Here is a 24939-nt window from a genome sequence, read left to right as displayed (position 1 = left end):
TGCTTAGAAACAGGTTATTTCAGTAATCTCATTGGAAGAAACTTACAGAGGTATAGCTGCTAGCTGAAGGTTAGTAAAACCCCCTCCCCCTCCCCTAGGACAAGAGGAATGGGATGGAATTGACCCAAGAATAAATCATTCCTGGGTAGTGTTAACCCCAGTACAGAGCACCCCACAGCTTCTGCAGGACCTCAGGAAAAGATGGGCCAATTGACACTCCACTTCCATCACAGTGATGGGTAAAATCCTGGTGATCTGCAGCAACCAGTGTGGAGGTTTCTATTCCACAAACTGCCCAAAGAGAATGGACATCACAGACCCCACACTGTCAGACAGCCACCAAGCACTTTGTTTGCTACAAAGAAGCCCACGTGGACGGAAGGTGATGCTCCCAGTTGCCAGCCTTAGGAGTTCAGACAAAGGCAGGCCAACTGAAATTCTACCCCAGTCACAGGAACAGTAACCCACTGATCTGCAGCAGCCAGGATGGAGGCTTTGGGGCCACAGATTTCTCACAGAGAGCCCACATTTATAGGCCTTACAGTTGAAGACAGCCAACAAGCTCTCTGCCATTATAAAGAAGCCCCTGCAGAAAGGAGCAGGTGCTAAGCATCCCACAGCAGACAGTGACAGCCCTGAGCTGTGCACCCTGCATTGTCACACCCAATAGAAATAGTCAGCAGACTCAGCACCCTCCAACCATGCCAACTCAGATCTCCTCAGGGCTAATAAACACTGGCTGCTGAGGAAAACTATAGCAACCAGAGAAGTAGCTTTTGTGTCTCAGTACTTCTAGGAGCATCCATAGCTGTGAATTCTAGAGCATCCAGTTAACTTAATTCTTAATTAGATTCATGAACTCATAGAAGGCATGTTCTCAAGATAACTTCCAGCAGCCAGCAAAGAACCTCATGCAGACACAATGGCAATACACCTCATAAAGGGACTTACAGATGAAAATCACAGGGACACCATCCACAATCCAGATACAAGCCCACTGACCTACAACTTCTGCACTTCAGAAGGGGTGATAGCCCTATATCACTCAGCAGGTCAACCAGCAGCACATCAGCCAGATCTCTACCTTAGACCACCAAACCCCACACACTCCAAAATATACATAGGGGATTCCAAATTGGATTTGACAATACTGGATGCTACAAGGAGGTTTTCTTCAGGAGGACATCTAAGAAAACAACCTTAGCAGGGAATAACCTGGTTACTAAGTCACAATTAGCGACCGTCTCCTCTGACCCAGGAGAAAGCTAGTAGGTGCATGACACCAAAGATAGGGACTAGGGGGTTCTCCTACAATTCTATCAGATTTGGGAGCTTATGTAATCACTACCTCCATACCCAAGGAAACCTAGAAATAAAGTTGAGAAGTAGTGGACATTTTTTAAAGTTTCTAAATCCTGATGAAATACAAATAAGAAAGAATCATTTAAAAATCTCCCTACCTTGCCATGACTTATCACATGCAGTGATCTTACAGATAATACTCTTCATATTGAATCCACAGATGTTCTATTATTTGACATTGGAGTACTCAACATATTTGATTTATTTCTTCTGATATTTTAAAGCATTTACTGGGATCATTCTATTTTTGTTTTCCTAGCTCAGGTTGACATTTGCTACTCATAGCTTCTCTTTTCCTTCTTGCATTGCCTACTTCTACCTCAAATACCTTCCAGTTTTTCCCTGATGTTTCTATTGTAATTTGCATTACTTATTCATTCTATCTTTACTCTTTCTTTTTATTTTCTTTGTCATTTTTCTCTTCTCCTTTTCAATTTCTATTTGGTATAATAGTAATTTTATTATCTTTAATAACTGATTTCTCAACCTATTCAAGAACATTACTACTATAATTTTATTCCCAGATTACTCAATATAAAGACTTGGCATATATGTTACATGTGTATGTATACACATACATATATATGAATGATTTTACACACAAACACACACACACACACACGTGTACACACACACAAGAATGAAATTATAACATTTGCTGGTAAATGGATAAAACTGGATAACCTAATGCTAAGTGAAATAAGCCAGATTCAGAAAGTCAAGGGTCAAAGTTTTCTCTCTCCTATGTGGAAGCTAGAGCAAAATAACAAAGGTTAACAAAGGGAGAAAAAGTATAGAGGACCTTTAATTCTCTCTTATTACCATCCAGTCACAAGAGTTTCTATCAGGTTATTTTATTAGCACTTTGGGAACCTTGGAAACTTGGCTTTGAAGATATGGAAAGCCAAATGGCACTGGGTGAAGGAAGGCTCAGCATGGCAGTGACTCACACTAGTGTCACACAGTGGAATCCAGTAGCCACTAGCCACCTATGACCCTTGAGCCCTTAGAATCTAGCTAGTCCAAATTGAAATGTGCTATAACTATAAAATATACAACAGTTTTCAAAGAATTACTGTGGAGAAAAAATCTCAGTAACTTTTATATCCATTACTTATTGAAAATATATGCTAGACTTAATAAAATACATTATTAAAATTCATTTGACTTACTTATTTTTAAAAGATGGTTACTAGAACATTTTAAAAATGTTTTTAGTGCAGATGAAAACAAACCTTTATTTTATTTATTTACTTTTATGTGGTGCTGAGGATTGAACCCAGTGCCTCACATGTGTGAGGCAAGCGCTCCACCACTGAGCCACGACCCCAGCCCTACTAGAACATTTTTAATACCACAGGTGGCATTATATTTATATCAGACAGTGCTGCTCTAGTGGCTCAGAGGACAGACCCCACCCTAGAGGGCGCTGAAGACTAGTAAATGGGCAAAAGTGCCAAAGGAAGTAGACTGCACAGGAGGAAAGGGCAGCTTCAACACAGGGTCAATAACAAAAACACCCCACAAATCTGGGTACAGCCTGGCTAAACACCCAGGGGTTTCACTTTGACTTCTGTCCTATGGACTCCTGTCCTGCAGGAATGGGAGTGGGGATGAGGTACAGATTCCCATGGCCCCAACTAGCTTTGATTTGAGATTCACTTCTGAAGGGATCCTGACTTTTTCTGGTCTCAGGTTCTATATGCAGAACCTACATTTTAGAGTACTAGATGTTTACTATGAACTTGACATTCCTCTCAGGCTTGTAAAGGTTAATCGTTGTGTTGCTTTGGTTAATATAAAAAATTTTGAACAATACATTTTATGTGGAAGAACTTGTTTTACTTTTCTATACCGACTTTGTGGATCGACACATAGACATTGATATCATGCAGGAATAAGTGGATTTTGCATAGTAGTTTACAGTTTTCAATGTCCTTTTCAGCAAATTAACACTTTTTATTGTCACAACATCTTGTGAGGCAAGCTAGGCGTGTATAGCCCATTTTCACCCCAAATACAGATTGCAGAATCACATCTGTTACATATTCACATTTTTACATAATGCCATATTAGTGACTGTTGTATTCTGCTACCTTTCCTATCCCCTACTATCCCCCCTCCCCTCCCCTCCCCTCCCATCTTCCCTCTCTACCAGAAAGAGGTTCTGAGCTGCAGACAGAGCCCAGCAGAGGGTGCTGAGAACCAACTTCAGGGTGAGATGAGGGCAAGAACTATTAGCTTTACAGGAAGGACCACTGGTAGAGGAGGAAATCTAAGAATAGGGTGGTTATAAGAGTTTCCCTGTCAGTAGAGTGATGGGTGGTGATGGTGATGATGAGGATGAGGATGGTGATGGTGATAAAAGTATGGAGCCTGTATTCACACTTACATAATGGGTATGATGTGATTTAGAAATCTGGACCAAGTTTCCTTAGTTCCCATCATTTGTTTCAGTTAAGGCAGTTAGTCCTAATCAGGAACAAGCAGGAAGGCAAAGCAGAGGAGTTAGGGAATCAGAGGGCTGGGGAAAGTGGTAGCAAAAGCAACAATCTCTAGTCAGTGCCACAAATTATCTTATTGATCTTGACCACACATTTGTGATGTATATAGAGGTTAACATTATCATCAACATGCATGTGTTGAAAAAAATAGGTTGAGTTAGTTGTCTGGATCCCAGCATATCACTGCACAGCCTTAGAACCAGTGCCATTCAGCTGAGCGATGAAGGAGTTGAAAGAGAATATTGGCTGTGAAATCATATCTGGCTTCAAATCTGGGTTTTGGTGATTATTTGTTTGTGACTTTGGGCAAGTTTTTTAACTTTTTAAATCTCGGTCTCCTCATCTGTAAAAATTGGGATTAAAAAGGTATCTCCCTCAAAAGGTTGTGTTAATTGTGATAATTATAGTGAAGCATTTATAAGTTACCTGCTTATAGTAATACAGTAAACATTCAGTAAATGACAACTGCTATTATTAAGATTCAGTTTTTCTGATTTCCAAGTGAGAAGTCATTCTTTTGTTTGTTTGTTTGTTTTTGGTACTGCAGATTGAACCCAAGGGTCCTTAACCACTGAGCCTCATCCCTAACCCTTTTTATTTTTTACTTTGAGACAGGGTCTCATTAAGTTGCTTAAGGCTTTGCTAAGTTGTTGAGGCTGACCTTGAACTTGCAATTTCCCTGTCTCAGCCTCCCGAGTTACTGGGATTACAAGCATGTGCCACCATGCCAGAGACAATTCATTCTTTACATTATGAGTCCTCCCCCATCCTACTCAAGTCTGCATGCCTATGTAGTCGCCAACTTATTAGTTATGCTGTGATATTTTCATGGAAGATTGTATGAATGAATGAATGAATATTAAGGATGTTATTTTTCATAATTTATGTATATACAAAGCAGGATAAAATGTTGAGAGCCACATAAAGAGTTCTAAGTAGAATGGCACATGCAGGGTAGAAACTTGTATCATTGTTATGTAATGCTCCAGAGGTGGGTAATGTAGAACTGGTAGCAGCCTATCAGCTTCAACATTTGAATCTTATCTCTGTGTTCCAATTTACATTTTCAATTTTTATATTTTCTCAAGCAGACAAATGGGATGAGAAGGTGCCTGTCTGATTCTTTAAAATAAATATCAAATGGTGGCACCCATTACTTCTCTCATTTAGCCAAAACGTGGTCGTGTTCATACGCTACTGCATCACTCTTCACTCTAAGGGGAGCTGGAAAATGTCGACCTGTGATGGGCACTTGTGATGGGATGAAGAAGAACACTATTAGATGAGAACCTGAAACTCCTTTTACTGTTCCAGCAATAAGAATTCCTGTTAATGCAAGTGCTGATATCTCTGAAGATCTAACCACTTTTAACAGAGAAGAAAAATATTAATTGCTTAGAAAAGTATCTTTTAGCAATATAGCTCTGTTCTTGACTTGTGATTCAAAAATAAGTTAAAGACAGGAAGGTTGCTGGGGGTTGTAAAAAGAGGGGTAAAGAATTACTACAGCGACGGGGCCCCGCTCGGAGGGGAGCAGAGGTCCGGCACCAGCTCCCCCCAGCACCCGGCCCCGCCTCCCCACTCGGCCAGCATGTTCATCTCTGCCAGCGGCACCTACGCGGGCCCGGACAGCGGCGGTGGCCCGGCGCTCTTCCCCGCGCTGCACGACACTCCAGGGGCTCCCGGCGGTCACCCACACCCGCTCAACTGCCAAATGCGTCTGGGGCTGGCGGCGGCGGCAGCAGCCGCGGCGGCTGAGCTGTATGGCCGAGCAGAGCCGCCCTTCGCTCCACGCTTTGGGACGCGCACTACGGGGCGGTGGCTGCCGCTGCGGCCGCCGCTCTGCACGGCTATGGAGCCGTGAACTTAAACCTGAACCTGGCTGCAGCGGCGGCCGCAGCGGCAGCGGGGCCTGGGCCCCACCTGCAGCACCACGTGCCGCCCCCGGCGCCGCCGCCGCCGCCAGCGCCCGCGCAGCACCCGCACCAGCACCACCCCCACCTCCCAGGGGCCGCCGGGGCCTTCCTGCGCTACATGCGGCAGCCAATCAAGCAGGAGCTCATCTGCAAGCGGATCGACCCCGACGAGCTGGCCGGGCGCCACCGCCACCGCCCCCGGCCGGCGGCGCCAAGCCCTGCTCCAAAACTTTCAGCACCATGCACGAGCTGGTGAACCACGTCACGGTGGAGCACGTGGGCGGCCCGGAGCAAAGCAGCCACGTCTGCTTCTGGGAGGACTGTCCACGCGAAGGCAAGCCCTTCAAGGCCAAATACAAGCTCATCAACCACATCCGCGTGCACACTGGCGAGAAGCCCTTCCCCTGCCCCTTCCCGGGCTGCGGCAAGGTCTTTGCACGCTCTGAAAACCTCAAGATCCACAAGCGCACTCATACAGGGGAAAAGCCTTTCAAATGTGAATTCGATGGTTGTGATAGGAAGTTTGCCAATAGCAGTGATCGAAAGAAACATTCCCATGTCCACACCAGTGACAAGCCCTACTACTGCAAGATCCGAGGCTGTGACAAATCCTACACTCACCCGAGTTCTCTGAGGAAGCACATGAAGATTCACTGCAAGTCCCCCCCCCCACCTTCTCCAGGAGCCCTTGGTTACTCATCAGTGGGGACTCCGGTGGGTACCCCCTTGTCCCCTGTGCTGGACCCAGCCAGGAGTCGCTCTAGCACTCTGTCCCCTCAGGTGACCAACCTCAATGAGTGGTACGTTTGCCAGGCCAGTGGGGCCCCCAGCCACCTCCACACACCTTCCAGCAACGGAACCACCTCTGAGTCTGAAGATGAGGAAATGTATGGGAACCCTGAAGTTGTGCGGACGATACATTAGAATTTATCATTATTAATAAGTGGGAGTCCTTGGACCATATCCTAACCTGAGACAATGCCGAGCCTGAGACAAACATGTGACTCAGACTTGCTACTGGTCTAATTAGCCCTATTTATTCAGTATGAAACCCTATGGTGTTTGTACATTTAATTAATTTAATTAAGATATTTGGGCTTTTTTTTTCTTTCTTCTTAAAAAAGCAAAACAAAAAACATCCAAGCTGGACTTGTACATTGCAGGGAGACAGGGCTGAGGGCGAATTGTACCAAGGAAAATGAATGGAGACATTAACCGAGATACACACTGCCGATACATATATATGTGTGTGCATACGTATGTATATATATCACACACATATATGCATGTATGTGTATATATTTAAAGGGGGGAGAAGATGAGCATTAAGTCAGAACTTCACACAGCAACCAGACCCTCTGCGTTTCCCGGAGTGCCTCTTGAATGCCTTTGACACCATAAGGTAGGCTGCTTTTGAGCCTCCTTGTCAAGCCCTAATTCTGCAAAGGCCTCTTGATTGTAAACCACACACTTGCTGCATCGCCAACAGATCTTGGACTGTGCCTGTGTCCAAAAGTATTTGTAAAAGCCCTTTAAGTTCTAATATTTATAATTTTTAATTTTCATGCTTTTATTACTGATCTCATCTTAACATGATATTTTTATACAGGATTATTTCTTCAGAACCCTTCCTTGTGTGATTTAAAAAAAAAAAGTGCAGCAACCTTAATCTATCTCCATGTATTGTGCTACTGTGATTGTTCAAGCAAAAGTGGAGAGAAGAAAAGCTGCTGCAAGAGACAACTGTGAAACTGTGATCTTTTATAAAATAGAAGAAATTCAAGTGCTTTCTTTTTCCTCTCTGGAGTTTTTTTTTCTTTTGTTTTTGTTTTGTTTTGTTTTTTTAAAATCTGAAATCTCAGATGCTGCCTTCTTACTGTGTCCAAACTTCTTGTGTAATAAAGAGGTTGTTTTTGAGCATAAATTCTTTGGGATGCCAACATTGACAGTCAAGTCTGAGGAGGTGTGATGCCTTTTTTTTTTTTTTTTTTTTTTTTGAAAGCTGTTGTTTTTGAAACGGGCCAACTCCTCTTTTATACTATTGTGTCAACCTTTAAAAAAAAAGTCTCTATTTTTTACTGCCTAAATGCATTTGAGTGCATTTTATTCCACCTGAGTACTGAGCACCCAAACTCTCTTCTTGAAAATGATAATGTGAAATAAATGACTTACATTGAAAGAGGGGAGGGAGTTGCTATACACATCTCCTGTGCAAAATGTAGTCCATCAGAAACATCATACAAATATACTAAAGAGCACTAATTTATCCTCAGAGACCCTGAAGACACCCCCTCCCCAGGGTTTGTAGAAATTTGTGTGCTGTGAGTGGTTGATGTAGTCTTGTCATTGTTAATAACTTGTATGTGAACACTTTTATTTGTACAGTTGAATTAATTTATTTTCAGACATTGTTTCCCCCCTTCCCTCCCACTCCCCGGAAGAGTTCAAAGCACACCAAAGAATTATATTATACATTTTGGTGAAAGATTATCATTTATGATTCATGGTTTATTTAAAAAAAAGGAAAGGAAATGGAAAAATATATTTTTGAGCTTACTTGAATGAACAACGTAATGTGAAAACCAAAAAAAAAAAAAAAAAAAAGAATTACTACAGCAAAATGAGTTCAAGAACCATGAAGCAACTGAGGAAAGTGACTTGTCAATGGAGAGGAAGTGGTGTGGTGACTTGTGACATGCCATTGCTTTTTGGACCACTGGAGTTTACATTCCCTTTCTCAAAGGCGATGTTCATCTGGCCTTCAGCCAGCCCAGGAGCACTTCTACACTGGCTAAGGGTGAAGAAGGCTTCAGAAAGTCTGTCCAAGAGACTGAATCCATGAAAGTTTTTCTGAAAAGCTGAAAAACATTCTCCAGGATCTCTCTTACAGAAAGTGATTTCTAGAACTGGGGTGTCCTCTTGATATACTTTGGGGATACCTGATTGGGATCATACCAGTTTCTGAGATGTTAGGTAATCCCAACTCTGGAAGAAAATAATTGGAGGGGGAAAATCCAGGCAAGGATCCCTGTGCCCAGGAGCTGGGACTTCAATAGGCAGGCAGGACTCTCCCTGCTATTCAGTTATGGGAAAGCCTGAAATCCCACCTGCCCGGACTTCCTCTGAGAGGCCTCTGAGGTCCAGCCTCTCCTCACCATTCCCACTACTCCTGCCCTGGGTCTGGGCCTCAGGATTCTGACAAGCAGGCTCTTTCTAACCTTGTAGGTTGTCTCCTTGCCACTCACCTTTTGTTTTTTCCTGCCATCCTGCATATTGTCTGCTGTGGTCGTGACAATTCTTCCAAATCCTTTTCATTATGAACCTTCTTTTCCTCGAGCTTTACCAAATGAAGTCATTAGAGTTCTTTTCTGTTGCTTTTTCCTTTGTTTTGTTGGAGCTGTGTTTGTTTTATTTATTTTTTTCTTACCCGTACCTTTTAATGCCTCTACCATAAATACATATGCTTTTTGTAATATTGAGAAGATAAGGTTGTTTTTAAAGGGCTTAGAAATTAAGAGAAGGGCATTTAAGAAACTAGTAGCTCTAGTTTCTTCTCCATCATGTCTGTATCCTCTGGGGAAAAATTTGAAGCCTCCATAAACAGTCCTACCCTAGCTACCAAATTTCTTGCTCAGTTCAGGCTCAGAAGCAAAGCCTCAGCAGTTTGCTCACAGCACCCAGTTCTTGTCAATCCCCATCTCACAGCCTACCTCAGTTTCAGCCATCTTTCCAGATCTAGCCAAAACCTCACATTTCTGGACCATTTTAATTCTTAGGCTTATCTGTCACTTCCATGATATATTACTTAAGTCTGCGCCACCTCCCTTGGAAATCGATTATGTCTTCGTTGTTGCCAACTGTTCTACCTGAGTGAATCTTGTCTCTTAAATGAATTCCCAGTTCTTTAAGGACAAGGGTGAGATCTTGTAAATTCCTTGTTTTCCTCACACCATCTGGCATAGTTCTAAACACATAATAGGTAGTCTGTTAGTGGTTATATTTTGAGAACTTTATTCACATCTTAGCTGAATGACTTAATATGTGTCAGACCAGTGTGTCATTCTTCCTACACATATTTTTAGGAGGATTTCACGGGGATGGCAATCACAAACGCAAAGGAATACAGAGCTAATGAGAGAGTTTGGGTTGTGCTAGAAACAAGTTGACTATGTGGTCTCCAAAAACCTATTCTGACCAATGGTCTGGTGAGATGTGCTCCTGTACATAGCAGAAAGTGGCCTTCAATGTCTACACCAGGTTTCTTTCTACACTGTTGCAGATAGTTCTCTTGATTGGTGTACTTTCCATGAACATTAGAGGTGCCCCTCTCTCCATGGAAAAGACCCAAACACCATCAGTGGGGGGTAGAAACTAGCTCCTTTAAGACCAGGATTTCTAAATATTCAACTCTTTGGCATTTGACACTATAAAACATAAATTTGTGTGTCATTGTACATATGGCTATAAAATCTCTGTTTCTTATGTATTTTGTTCATCCTCTGTGTGGTCAGAGTGTAGTCTTATTAATAGTTGATTTTAGATTGTAAGCTCTGAGAGGGTGCAATATAATATTTTTCAATGTGCCTGAACCAGTTCCTACCTTACAATACAGCATTTTGAAATGATTATTAAGTGTGCCTTTAAACAGGGTCCTGTTCATAAGATGTCAGCTTTGACTTTTCACTGTTAAGCCAATTATAGAACCTCATAGAAGAAAGTCTGATCTTAGGTAAGCCCCATTTAGCAAGGTGTGCTAATTATATGGATATCTCTGAATTCACTTTTGGAAGTAAAATGTACATGGTAATAGTAACAATAGTTTCTCGGAATATTTGTTAAACTGGATTGGATCTAAGAACTGCATTTTGAGGTTTTTTGATGTCAGTGGAAGCCTGAACCTGTCATCCACGTCAGTTTGAAGATTATTATCCAGGGCCATCCCCTCTTTATTCTCCTCCCTTTCCCAAGACTGAAAATAGCTTAGCCACAGAAGCAATAAAAGCAAATGGCTTTTTTGCAGGAGGGGAGGGTAAGTTCAGAGCCTTGCTACTTCGGGCTTCATGGTTCCACCTCAGTTTATAATAGCCCAGTTGCCCCAAGAGCCTGAGGATTTTTATCTTGGGACTAGGGTTTTCAGCCTGGCGTCTCCCCCTAAGCTGCTGAAGAACATTGATTGGTAAAGAGCAATCAATTTGTGTTTGGTTTGTGGGAGTGAACATAGTTTGCATGGTCATTGAAATTTTATTGTCCCAATGTTTCAAACTGATGTAAATATCTGGGCAGAGCTCACAAAGGACAAAACATAGAATGAAAAAGAAAACCCCACTGAGCAGTGCCTTGGGTGTTTCCCTACTGGTGTCCTATTTAATAACTGTCTCTCCAGTCCAAGGCAGTGCTGGGCCCCCTGAATAAAGAGGGACTCTGAGAAAGTCAGAGAAAAGAGATCCAAAGCCGCAGGAGGAAGAAAACTGATCTTGAACTGTCCCTTCTGTCTGCTAGAGGCTGGAGAGGCAGCCCTTTTGAGGCTTCCTGCAGAGCCCCTGGTTTTGCTTTGGGTCTTGCAGGTAGGTGAAGAGATGCCTTGGCATTGCTTCTGCTGAAGACTCTGTTTTTCACTGCCCCCGTCCTGGGGCTGCTCCTATTAGCAGTGTAGCTGGAAGAATATAGCCTGAGAAAAATCTGATCACAGTGAGAACAGCATAGCAATTTATAAACTGAATGAAGAACATTGCCCACCCCAGCCAGGTGTAGCCATTTTCCTTCAGAAAAGCAGATTATTTCTTTGTTTTATTTCTTTGTCAACACCATACAATATTGGCCACTGTGCATGATTAATGCAGAAGTCAAATAAATGTTGGGCCTATGGTCTTCTCACCCCTTTTAGTATGACACCCTGTCCTGTGTTCCTGCAGCAAGAATCAGTCTCTTTTTCTCTACTTCAAACCAATATAATGTCACAGCTCTAAAGTGTACGACGGAAAGTTCTACATGCCTGAGCACAGCCTTCTATGGATGATATTGAAATGGCCTCTTAGAAGTGTCCTGGTAACATTGACCCCTGAGCCTAGCTGAGGAGTGCTGTTGTAAAGGAAGAAAGGATGCAAAAACAGGTGAGGACAAGTGAGAGATACTTAATAAAATTCACAGAAAGTTGCTTATGGGTGAAATAATAGTGTAGTTTGAGTTATTTTGTCTAAAAAAAACCCATGGATCTAAGAAAACAATGGGAGCCAATATTTGACTCTTTATTCAAATTCAGTCATTTGCCCTATGAATCAATGAGGCGGGGGGTGGGGAGAGAAACTAGATAAGTAATTACCACATCTTAATAGTATACTGAACATTTTCTTAGTTTTTACTATTTTTACTATGTTCTAGGGACTGTGCAATTTATATAGAGTATTATGTTTAATTCTCAGTTTTATGTGATAGCTTTCTGAACTATGCCCATTCCACAGATAAGGAATATGAGACTCAGAGAGATAAAATGACCTCCTCAAATTCATGCAACTAGTAAGTGGCAAAGACAGAATTAATGTGTAGATTTAAAATCTGGAAGCATAATTACTTCCCCCCCCCCAATATTTACAGAAACTTTAATCATCTTTAAGTAATTTTAATTGTCTTTAAGTCATTGCAAGAAGATGGATTCTATTGTTTAAATCAATTTATCTTCTAAAAAAGAGATTCATTTGTCACACACACTGGCATCCCCCCTTTAAAGAGGAAGGTCCCAATTCCCTTTCCCTCTGCACCCTACTTCCCTCATCAACATCTTCACCACCAGCCTTTCCTGGTATAGAGAAATGGGTATAGACAGTGTTAGATCTTTCTTCTTGAGTATGTATTTGGAATCCAGCATCAAGAGGGGGCCCACAAATGGAGGAAAATGAGTTGCATGCCCTGTAAATACACCCCTTTTCTAGCAGGGAGGGCTAGAGAAAGGAGGGGAATGTTCTCCCTGTGCCTTCCCCCAACTCCAGCACACACAAGAATGAATAATCAGGTGGCTTTGATGAGTAGGGATTTCCTAGATGACAGTGCTAAACTTAGAGGCAAATGTATAGAAAACTTGGAAGACAAAAATATTCAGTTTCTCTTATAATGGGGGGAGAAAGCAAGAAAACAAAGCAGTTACTATGCAGTTGTGTTTGGAATGCCTTAGAGCAAAGTTTCTCTGTTACTCAATGCAGCACAACCCTCCCTAGTTCCAAAGGAGAGGAAGTCTAGGGTTAGTTTTTATTCATATATTTGCAGCTTGGCTATAGACACTGTTGTGTGTGGTAATTCTGAGACAGATGTTACAATGTGAAATTTTTCTGAGCAGTTTAATTGGCATTTTTTACTGGGACTTGAATTAAAAGTCTTTCTCCTCAAAAATTGGTTTAATGATTGAGGCTGAAAGGAACCCTGCTTTGAAATTCCCTCCTAGAAAAACCAGACAATCAGAGCAGCTTCTTTATTGCCATGAGTGTGCTGTGAACCATCACAGGTTTAGGCTATAAGAAGATCTCAGAGACCTCCCAGGTGAGAAGTTACACCAAGCCATGGAACACTGAGATCCCTTATGAAATCTGCAGCAAGTGCCAGTTTTCTTGGATACTGTTGAGCTTACAGGACCCTAGAGCAGCATTTGTGGGCTTGTGTGTTTGAAAGAAACAGTGTATTAAAAAATATATATCCACTCTTTCCTGTGAGCCTCCTCTTTTCCTCCTGCTCCCATCACTGAAGACTATCTGAAAATTTGGTTTTTTTTTTTTTTGTTTTTTTTTTACTTTTAAAAGGTTGAGATTTGAAAAGGAAATAAAATGACTGGATGGGGGGAATTCGGGTTGATCAGCTGAATGACCTCAATGTCATCCTATTATGAATTTCAGTAAGCAATACTTCTGAATTGTCAATTTTATCAGCCGAATGTAATTGTGTGTGTGTGTGTGTGTGTGTGTGTGTGCGCGCGCGTGTGTTTTAGAGTAGGTATTGGGAATCTCAGACAACCTATACTTTCCTCTTTCTCCCCAATTCCCAAAGGACTTTGAAGAAGGGAAATCAATACATCAATAGGTACCTTGCCCAATACCCATTTGAATGACATCACAGCACCATTTGCTAAATATTGGACATTAGTTACGGAAAGAGACTGAGACATTTCCATTTGATAATGTATTCCATTGCTTTTATGAACAGGAATACAAAAAAGAATAGTAAAGTGGCTCTGTAAATAATAATTTTAGTATTGACCTTATGGAAATATAAAAGAAGGTAATTATAGATAGAGTGAGAAAATGTCATTGATATTTATAGGGGTTTATAGGGGTTATTATAAAACCATGGCATTGGGGGGTGGTATCCTACAATATTTCATTTAGAAACTTTCTGTTGCTGAGTCAAATTTTTAGAAATTAAATTTTATTTTTCTCAATTCAAATTTTAAAAATGTATCCTTTCATTCCATTTGGTCCTTGAAAATGACACCAGAATTTAACACTTGAGAATTTATAAAAGAGAGCTAGGTGCAGTGGTGCACACCTGTAATCCCAGCAACCTAGGAGGCCGAAGCAGCAGAATAAAAAATCTGAGTCCAGCCTCAGCAACTTAGCAAAATCCTGTTTCAAAATAAAAAAATAAAAAGGACCAAGGATGTAGCTCAGTGGTAAAGTACCTCTGGGTTCAATTCCCAGTACTAAAAGTAAAATAAAGAATTCGCAAAAGGCAAAAAAAAAGCAAGACAAGAAAAAAATCCACAGAATTAAATTAAGCACTAAGTTGGTTGGGTCTGATTTTGGAGAAAAATTACTCAACTTGAAGAATACCTTTATGATACTACCAATTCCACCTTTCCTGTTTTGTTCATTCATTCAAGAGTGTATATATACTCAATATTCTTAAGCTGTATAAAACAATATTTTTAATTTTCCCCCAAATATTTCAATGTTATAGATAATTCAATTTCTAAATTTCAGCCTCCCTATTTATCTTCCAGACTTTGTTATAATTACAACACTAATAGTACCAATATCCATATTAAATAATAATAGTATTAAAGGAGTATGCCTTACTAAAAACTCTGAAATATGTGGGGATAAATAATTATCACAAGGGTAATAGTGCCTGTAGTCAAAACTGTACTAGACTGAGTCAAAAGAGGAGAGTTCCAGTCTGAGCTTAGTGTTCCCGGGCTTTCTCCTCTGCAGTGTGATTCTTAGCCTCTAAGATCAAATTCCTCACCAATAAACTATAACTCTAGGACTAGATGATCTTCAGGTTTCCTTCCAAGTCTGAAAATCTTTGCTTTTATCCTTCCCTCCAGAGAGGATTTGATGACTTGGCATTTGGAGAGTTCTTATGAGTTGCAGGTTCCCATGGATGTGTTTTAGTATAAGGAGAAGATGCAGTCTTTTATCAGGAGAATATTGATCATGAACTGTCTGGTCCCTAAGTACAAGTGTACAGACACACTGAACACAGTAGAATGGTCTGTAGGTTCACAGTTAAGCTAACTGCTTTTGCCTTGACCCTAGATTAATGTTGCTCTTTAAACTTGTCTCTTACTCTTACTTCTAAACACTTACTTAAGTCTATGGGATCAAAAGGAGAATCTGTTGCTGATATTAGGACAAAGCCAGTGGGTCTCAACTGAGCTGGGACCACCTAAAAGCTCCTGGAAATAAATGACTTGGGAAATACAATGAGAAGAAATTAAATCACCTAAAATATTTAAAATGAGGCTCAAATTTTGTGGAACTAAAACTAGTTCCAACCATATGTACATATGCATATATATGTTTGGGCATATATGTGTATAGACATGAGCAAACTACACACTGCCCTATTATAGTTCTCCTTTGCCCTCTTCGCTCTACAAAAACCAATTGGGAGTGGGGTGGACCCTGTTTTTCTTTCTTTTCTTTTTCTTTCTTTCTTTTTTTGCTTGTGGCTAGTGTCTGGAGGGCAGAAGAGGAAGCCACCAGCGCTTTCCAGGTGGACCCTGGCTGCAATGCCCACATGAGGCCCTGTATGCAAGTCGTCATGGCGTCCCCGGTGGCTCCCCCTACTGGGAGTCCCAAGCAGCACTGGTGGCCTGGTCCAGAGTGACAGCCGCCTCCCAGTCGCAGGGTTTCTGAGAGTGGAATCAACCAGCGGCAGCCGGCGGGGTCAGCCTGCGCAGGCTGAAGCGTTGGACTCCGGTAACCAGCACTTTCCAGCACAAGCAATTAGCTGCAAATAAACATCTGAAGCGCCGGCTGGGTAAACCAAGTGCCCACAGCACGCCTTTAAGAGGAGGGGGGGGGAGGGGTGTCGTGGGGGTAGTGGGAAAGACGCGAGTCCTGGAAAGGATCCGGTGGTGAGGATGGGGGTACAGGAAGGTATACCATCACGCGTTCCCCGAGTTCAGAGGCGCTGCTTAAGTTACTCACAAAGTCAGGCTGATCTCTGAAGAGGTAACCCATCGTTCCTGTTACACCGAGCTCCTTTTCCCTTCTTGGGATCTACACAGGCTTTGGGTAGTCTGCACAACCAACCCCAACTCCAGTTGCCCTCCAAGACTGGACTCCGGGAGAGAGCACCTCCGCGGGCCCAATGTCTTTGCACCCACTGATCCTGATACAGCAGATAGTTAATTGAGGCCTCCAAAGTCAAGGACTCAGGTGAGCTGAGGAATGCCCCAGGCTCTGCCCTTCCCTCCTACATCTGGGTTTCCAGTTGTGCCCAAAGGGAAAGACCCGTTTGGGGTGAAAGGATAGAACACAAATTAGTTTCAAAGCCAGAAGATGCTTGCAGGAATTCGGGGTTGCCAGCACGTTTAGCTAGCAGTACGCAATGCCCCCAGCAAAGGTGCGATGCGATGCGGCTGGTTACTGCAATGAGCACTCGGTTGGGCTGAATGGATCATCAATTCTGCCAAAGTGGGCGCTACCGTGAGTACCCACTGAAAGGGTGGGTGCGTAAGAATACTGAAGGTATCGCCTGGAAAACCAAATATACAAAGTCTAATCTAATCAGTAGGGTATTTTCTGTGGAATAAACCGTTGGAATAGAGCAGTCACACGCCCACTAAGATGTGGGCAGGAAAAAAATGATAGAAAATAACGCTTTCTGTGGAAGAACAACACTAGTTTTGGAAGGGTGCAGCTGTTTGTCCCACAAGGCAAGAGACACCCAGTTCCAGCTTGTGCTCAAAACAACAATAACAGTTTGTTCCAGGAACTAACCAACTGATACATTCCATTCTAGGGAGTGGCTGAAAACAAAGAACTGGGTCTCCGCCCAACAATTAGGCTCACACCCACACAAGGCAGCACAGCAAAATAGCTCACCTCAAGCCCGGATGTCAAGCCTTGGTGGACTGAGAGGGTGTCTGAGGGGCTTCATGCGACCGAAAGAACTAAGAGCGCTCCAGCCAGTGGAAGCCCTCTAAGTTCCCCGACACTCCCGACGACTTTGGATCGCTTGATAGACCGACTACCCTCCTCTTCCTCGGTCCCAGTAAGTGCCCGGGGACGCTGGGTCCAACAGCAGGCTTTCTTAACCTCTCAGGAGCAGTTCAAGACCCGCTGGGGCCCAGATCTGCAATGCACTCAGAAAACTGCTCCGGTTTGGTCCTCCTCGGACCAGCTGCCGGAGCTGGCCGGCTCCTGCTAGGGGCGGGCGCGGAATTCGAGATGCAGGCCTGGTTGCTCTGAGTTTGGGGTACGGCTGGAGTGCCGTGGCTTGGACTTTCCAGGTGTACTTTTATTAAAAGGGGTTGGGACTAGCTGAAGGTGATGATGTTTTGCAAGCGCCCTGGCGTTTTTTTTTTTTGTGTAGAATGGTGGGAAGTTGCCCAGGTCCAGGGACCGCCCATCCCCCCGTCGCATCCTTAACTCCTGGACTGTAGGCGAAGAGGAAGGGCTAGCTCCGGGACGCGGCCTGCAGAGCCAGCGTCGCAGGTTTCGGCCATAGCCCACGCGGTGGCGCTGTCGGAAGAGGACGCTTAGATTCCCTGCCGAGACCCCGGCAGTGACCCGGTCTCGAAGGTGGAGGGACCTTAACAACTAGCCAAGACCTCGGGGTTCTTCGCCGCCACCTTGGGCCCAAGTCCCTCTGGTATTTCCCGGAGGAAAACGCACCGGGTAGCTAGCACTGCCCCAGCCGCTGCAGCCCCGAGGTGGGGGCGGGGAGGTAGCGGCGGCTCTTTTGGCTTTTCTTCCCCCTTTGCCTTGTTATCTCTCGGTCGTTTACTGTCGATTTCTACACATAAACTAGATTAGCAGGACAGTCATTTTCTCGCTGTGCTGCTGCAGAAGGAGCGCCTATTAAGATCCACCTATTAAGTTCTTGATCCTGGAAAACAATGAAGGGAACCGGAGCGCACCCCCACCCCAGGGTGGGCGTTACCATGTATCTCCAGGGTAGTGACCGGAGCCCGAAGGCCCTCTGCCTTCCCAGGCCTCCCAGCCAGGGCGGCTGACTGGACATCCAAATCTTCCACCCAACGACTTCCCCGTGTCTACAACTTGTCTTCTGGTTATCCTCTCTTGGGGCAGGCAAAGCCCACATCCAAGGATCCTCTCCTATGCTTGAGACCCCAGAGCAGAAAACTTGTCCTTGTCTCAGACAGTTCCTGGGTGGACCAACGCGCCTTCCTTGCCCTGTCCCTGGACTCTGCTCTGTCGGTTCCCCCATACTTCCAACTCTCCTCCCCTGGACCACTGGGGTGCTAGGCTCCCCATCTAACTCGGTTTAGTTGCTCACTACCCAATTAGTCCTCTTCCCGGGGTGCATCTCTGTCCAGGCCGCAGGAGCATGTTCTTTTGTGGACAGGAGGAGGACCTCAGCCGCCCCAGCTTAGGCTGCCCGTCGGCTTCCTCACTGCTCCGCCCCCGCCGGGGCGCTAGAGCCGCTGGAGCAGCCAGGAGTCATTTATCTTTGCCTGGTGCGGGTTGACTTGTCTGGTCGATGCCAACGAAGAAGGCAAGCAGATAGCGAAGTAAGTGTCCCCCGCCCCTGGGCTCCGGTCAGTCCCCAGAGCGGTCTGGGAAAGGGCTGGAGCTCCGGGGCCGACCATGGCGACCGCCGCCGAGCAGTGGGTCCTGGTGGAGATGGTGCAGGCTCTCTACGAGGTGGGCTCCGAGGGCCGGGAGGCCCACGAAACCCCGGCCCTGGGGAGGGTGGCGCGGTGCGTGTGGACTTGCGGTCGGAGGCCTCGGCTGGGCCGACCCGGTCCCGCCCGACTCTGCGTTCCTGGCTGAGAGGACTCTGGAGCTCCCCGTCCCGGCGGCCGAGCGTGGGCTGTGGGCAGGGACCCGCCGGGCCCGGACGGAAGGTTTTGATTTGAGCCGCAGTTTTCCGGCTCCTCGGGGCGCGGGAAAGGAGCAGGGGGCCGAGGGAAACGGCGGGCCCGGGAAAACCAGAGTGGGACGGAGGGGTGACCGGTGTGGGCGCGAGTGCCGTGGGCCAGCGCGGTCCGGGGCCGGGGAAGGAGGCGCCGGAGAAGGCGGAGCGCCCGCTCGGAAGAGCCCTGTGAGACTGGAGCCTGTCTTGACGGGGACGGGGCGGGGTGGGTGAGAAAAGAGGCTGCTGACTGAGGACTCAGGCCCATCAGCTCGATTGTCATCCCATGGTCCGTCTCGTCGACTTAGGTCTCTTAATAGATGTTAGGTAGAGAATGAGTTCCTCAAGGGCTGGCTGTTTGCGATGTGGAGATCATATGAAAGATGAGAATACCCGTTTCAGAGAATGTCCACTGAACAACTGGACGCTCTGCTGGGTCTCTCGGGTCTGTTCAGGGCAGTGATCACTAAGCACATGGAGCTCTGAACATTTCTTGAGGAGGAAAAGAAGTGGCATTTGTGAATTTTATTAATTCACTAGACTGATAGTTTCTCATTTAGAGTGATTTCTTTGTGGGATGGACTCTCTACCTGCTAAATTCTAGTCCTTGAGAAAACTAAAAGGATATTTAGACTTGTTACTGAATAAATTACGTTTCAGGGAGAATCAGCAATTTTTTAAAATTGTCTTGAAGAGACCAGTTCTTGTGGCCGGTTGCTTTGTCCTTTGTAATATTGGGGGAGGCTTCTATGGTATATCTAAAAAGAGAGTGTGAGTGTGTATATAGAGTGTATGTAGTTTTAAAATTATTTGTGCCGTGACTTCAAAGTTTATATGTGAATTTGCCAGCAGTTTTCCAGTCTCCAATTTCTGGTGTATTCATTTTTAAAATTGTATTGAATCATTGTCACTCAGTCTAATGCTTGAAAGTAATTTAGCTTACAATTCTAAATACTTTTTTGAAATGATTTTTCCAATAACAACGTGTTGGAGTACAGAACCCCATAACTAACCAATTGAGGATGTAATTAATATCTGAAATCTTCCACAGGAAAGTCAGCCTGGACTGAAAACATACAGTTAAGCAGAAGAACAGAGAGAGATTGTGGCAACTGGTTTCCACATCACTCTGTTAGCTTCTCTTGGAGTAGATCGATGGAGGTGATAGAAGGGTTATTAAACTGAAATATTTTGTTAGTCATTTCCTACCAGTAAAAATTGAAATTAACATGAAGGATCTGATAGTTTATACTGTTGTAAATATTGGGATTCTGTGTCAGATTTTTAAAATTTCATTTTCAGTCCTAAAGAGATTTGAAAAGCTGAAGCTTTCTATTTCACTTTTATGTTTTTCTTCTAGGCCCCTGCTTATCATCTTATTTTGGAAGGAATTCTGATACTCTGGATAATCAGACTTCTTTTCTCTAAAACTTACAAATTACAAGAACGATCTGATCTTACAGTCAAGGTAAGAAACATGTTTTGTTTTGTTATGATTGTAATTGCTACATCTCTCTCAAAAGGAATTGTGGTGCCTCAGCTCTACAGGATATGTTAAAATATCTTCTGAAACGTAAGGAAATTAAGACGAATGAAATGTCACCATAGGCAAAATATTGGGAAAGTTTGGGATAAAGTCAGTATCCAAAGTTATATTCCTGTATTTTCTGGGAGAAAGCAGTAGTCTGAAAAACTATTGTATTTTATAATAGTTTATATAAAGATTATGAGTTCCTTGAGAAAAGCTAAACTATTTCTGAACCCTGGGAAAGTTCTCCCTGAGGACTTTACAAAGGACATTTGGAGTTAGAATCCTACCTACGCCCATCTAAAATGGAATCTTGATGTGTTGTATATGGTAAGGGAGAAAAAAAAAATCCTGACCATAGAAATGAAATTTTCTTAAATATCAGTCATCCATAGAACCTTTAGCTTGTGATAAGGAAGGAATAAGGACAAAGTACATAAAATTCAGAAATGATTCTGTTTTCATTCTAGCCACAATAGCTATGTAGGTTATCTCTAATAGTGAATTCATTATGAATTTCCATTACAACCTATAGTTTGGTAGGGGAGAGTTTGTTTGTTTTTTGATATTGGTGGTTGTACCCAGGGGTATTTAACCATTGAGCCACATCCCTAGCCCTTTTTACTGTTTTATTTGAGGCAGAATCTCACTAAGTTACTAAGGGCCTCACTAAGTTGCTAAGGCTGGTCTTGGACTTACAGTCCTTCTGCCTCAGCCTCCAGAGTCACTAGGATTACAGGTGTGCACCACTGTGCCTGGCTACACCTGTAGCTTAGAGATTGCTGAAGACTGTGTGAAATGACAGTGCTGAGTTGTAACCCTTTTCTCCTGTAGGAACAGGAAGAATTGATCGAAGAATGGCAACCGGAACCTCTTGTTTCTCCTGTTTCAAAAGACCATCCTGCTCTCAACTATAACATTGTTTCAGGGTAAATTGGTTTTGCTATTTGAAGAACTTGAACTTGGTTTTCTCTGGTTATGTTTGCCAAAGTGCGTACTTTTTCAATAGATTCGTCTCTAGGTACCCATAGTTTTCCTTTGTATCATGAGTAGCATCTTTTTCCTATTCCTTTTCTTTTCTTTTTTTTTTTTTAATTATTTTTTGTTCTGATTTGTTATATATGACAGCAGAATCCATTACAATGTATATTATACATATAGAGCACAAATTTTCATATCTCTGGTTGTATACAAACTATATTCACACCATTCCTGTCTTCATACATGTACTTAGAGTAATGATATCCATCTCATTCCATCATCTTTTCTACTCCCATGCCCCCCCCCCCTTTGCTCTATCTAGAATTTGTCTGATCCTCCCATGCTCCCTTACCTCCAACCCCATTCTGAATCAGCATCTTTATATCAGAGAAAACATTCAGCATTTGGTTTTTGGGGATTGGCTAACCTCACTTAGCATTATATTCTCCAGTTCTATCCATTTACCTGCAAATGCTGTGATTTTATTTTCTATTAATACTTAGTAGTACTCCATTGTATATATATATATATATATATATACCACATTTTCTTTATCCATTCATCTACTGAAGGGCATCTAGGTTTCACAGTTTAGCTATTGTAAATTGTGCTGCTATAAACATTGATATGGCTATGTCCCTATAGTATGCTGTTTTTAATATTCAGTGCCATTCTGACTGGAGTGAGATGAAATCTTAAGATAGTTTTGATTTTCTTAATGCATTAGCTAACACTTAATATTCAGAGCTGAAAGAGTGCCTTTGTGTCCTGTACCTCTATTCAAATGAGCATGACTTCTCATAACTAGTCATTCATGTACATAATTTAAATTTTTTTTAATGAGGAAAACTGCAATCTACCATCCTACCTCACTCCAGATTTCTACTTTCTAGAAGGAATCACTTTCTATTTAGCTTTTTTCCCTTGTATTTACCTCTTTTTCCAAGGAACTTGCTTATGCTGTTATTTCATGTTTTGTTTTTTCTTTCATTCCCATGTTGTTATAGCCTCTAATTGTGAGAGAGAGAATGGCTTTATAAAAACAGATTGCTCCCCAAGCCTGTAGGAGCTCTTTTCCAGCCTTTGTGTGGATGAGAAAAAGGCAGCCTTCCTCTAGCAGGTGCGATAGTCAGCTGTGGGCCTTGGCTGTGGTGCGGTTCTCCAGGCGCCCTTAGCAGGACATCTGCTGCTCAGCTAACAGCAGCCACACGCCCCACCTCTCTGGCAGAGTTTAGTTATAAGGTGTCCTTCAATTTTTTAATGTCTACAATCGAATGACTACGGTAATATCATTCATTAATTAGGCCAGTGTTATGTGACTACATTTTCTTTTCCTACACTTCTGTTTTCCCTGGTGTCAGTCATTTTTCTTTGCTCATTTGTTTGGTTCTTTGTATTGTCTCTTCAGTTTCCTCTAGGTGTATAAATCTCCGTTTGGGATTTTCACACACATTAGTTATCTCTTGGGTTTATTTCCTTTTTTTCTTCCCAGAGTACTCTTACTCTGCTCCAGTCCTGATTGGTTGTTAAATGCAGCTGCTGCACACAGTGGCCTGGAATCTCAGGTCACCATTCTCTCAGGACTTACTTTCTTTCTCCTGCATTGTCTATTTGCTCTGTCTTGGTTTTCTCTCTTATATTAGTAGAATATAAATAGATTCCTGGGAAAGATCGATGTAGTATGAACTTTATATATTTTTAAGTTGCTTTTTATTTTGACTTTTCACATTGTACTGATTATTTTATCATTTTTTAGTGATTTGTTGAAACACCTCAATTTTTGTGATCCTTAGTATCCCTTCTTTTTTAGTATGCAGAATATTATGTAAATTGTTTGCAAAAACTACAAGAAAAAAAATTGAAGGATTTTTTTGTTGTTTATTGGTAAATTGTGTATTGCTTTTCAATTTTTTCAGTAACTATATTCAGTACTGACTTGACACAAAAATAAATAAATATTTTATCTTGATTTTATTCCTTTAAATAACAGCTTTATTTTGAAATAACTATGTAACATAAAATTTTTTATTTTGAAGTTTACATAATTAAGTGGTTTGGGAGGATAGTTGGTCTCTTTTGTTTGTTGGTTGTTTGTTTTGGTACTGGGAATTGAACCCAGGGGTACTCTACCATTGAGCTGTATCCTCAGCCCTTCTTATTATTTTTTTGCTTTGAGACAGAATCTTTCTAAGTTGCCCATGCTGACCTCAAACTTGTGATCCACCTACCTCAGCCTCCTGGGAGTAGCAGGGATTACCTGGCTCAATTAGGTGGTTTTTGTTTGTTTGTTTGTTTTTTTAACTTCATTCTTATTTATCTATGTGTGGTGATGAGGATGGGATCCAGGGCCTTGCACATGCAAGGCAAGCACTCTACTGCTGAGCCATAACTCCAGCCCCTGAATTAGGTGTTTTTTAATATATTAAAAGTTGTATAACCTTTAATTATATAACTAATATATTAAGAGTTATATAACTCTCACCACTTTCTAATTCCAGAACATTTTCATCACTTCCAAAAAAATATCCCAAACCTATTAGCAGTCGTGCTCCATTCCTTCCTATTCCTCTCCATATACCCAATCCTGGCAATCATTAATCCACTTGTATTATTTACCTATTCTGGATATTTCATATAAAATAAATCATACAATATGTAACATTTGGTGTCTTGCTCATTTTACTTGTGATCATCCTATTGTAGCATATATTAGTCATTTTTATGACTAATTACTGTTCCCTCATATGAATATATCACTTTATATATTCATCAGTATTGTGCTTTTAGTAGTGTGGCATTTTGACAATGTTAATTCCGCCTATCCAAGAACATGAGATATCTTTCCATCTTTTAAGGTCTTCAATTTCTTTAGTGGTCTGTAGCTTTCGTTGTAGAGGTCTTTCACCTCTTTTGTTCGAATGATTCCCAAGTATTTTTTTTTTAATGAGGCTATTGTGAATAAGATTGTTTATTCCTAATTTCCCTTTCAGTTGATTCATCACTGGTGTATAGGAACGCAACTGATTTATGGGTGTTAATTTTGTATCATGTTCTTTTGCTGAATTTGTTTAGGAGTTGTCAAAAGTTTTCTGGTGGAGTTTTTTGGGTCTTCTAAATATAGGATCTTCTTGTCAGCAAGTAAGAATAGTTTGAGCTCTTGTTTTCATACTCATACCCCTTTTATTTCATTCTTTTACCTAATTGCTCTGACTAGAGATTTGAAGACTGTTGAATAGAAGTGGTGAAAGAAAACATCCTCGTCTTGTTCCTGTTTTAGAGGGAATGCTTTCCGTTTTCTCTATTTAGAATGATGTTGGCCTTGAGTTTGTCATATATA

At 42.5% G+C, this 24939-nt stretch overlaps 1 protein-coding gene and 1 pseudogene across 2 annotated transcripts in view; both read left to right on the top strand.

The window, feature by feature from the left end:
* Positions 1 to 3680: 3680 nt before the first annotated feature.
* On the top strand, positions 3681 to 6706 carry LOC308649350 (zinc finger protein ZIC 5-like; the record flags this gene model as incomplete). Its single annotated transcript, XM_081294954.1, is given in 4 exon segments — positions 3681 to 3740; positions 5320 to 5659; positions 5662 to 5960; positions 5963 to 6706. Coding segments are annotated over 4 exon segments (1443 nt in total).
* A 12111-nt stretch (positions 6707 to 18817) lies between these two features.
* Positions 18818 to 24939, top strand: part of LOC308648832 (serine palmitoyltransferase 1-like) — a 42389-nt pseudogene continuing 36267 nt past the window's right edge. Inside the window, exons 1-3 of the transcript in view lie at positions 18818 to 18882; positions 20454 to 20561; positions 21456 to 21550. The product of the transcript in view is annotated as a serine palmitoyltransferase 1-like (transcript). The remainder of the gene's footprint in view (positions 18883 to 20453; positions 20562 to 21455; positions 21551 to 24939) is intronic.

Source organism: Spermophilus citellus (assembly GCF_964194105.1).
Source record: "Spermophilus citellus genome assembly, chromosome: 5".
Lineage (NCBI taxonomy): Eukaryota > Metazoa > Chordata > Mammalia > Rodentia > Sciuridae > Spermophilus > Spermophilus citellus.
The sequence above is the reverse complement of the archived record's forward strand: the minus strand, read 5'-3'. Positions and strand labels throughout refer to the sequence as shown.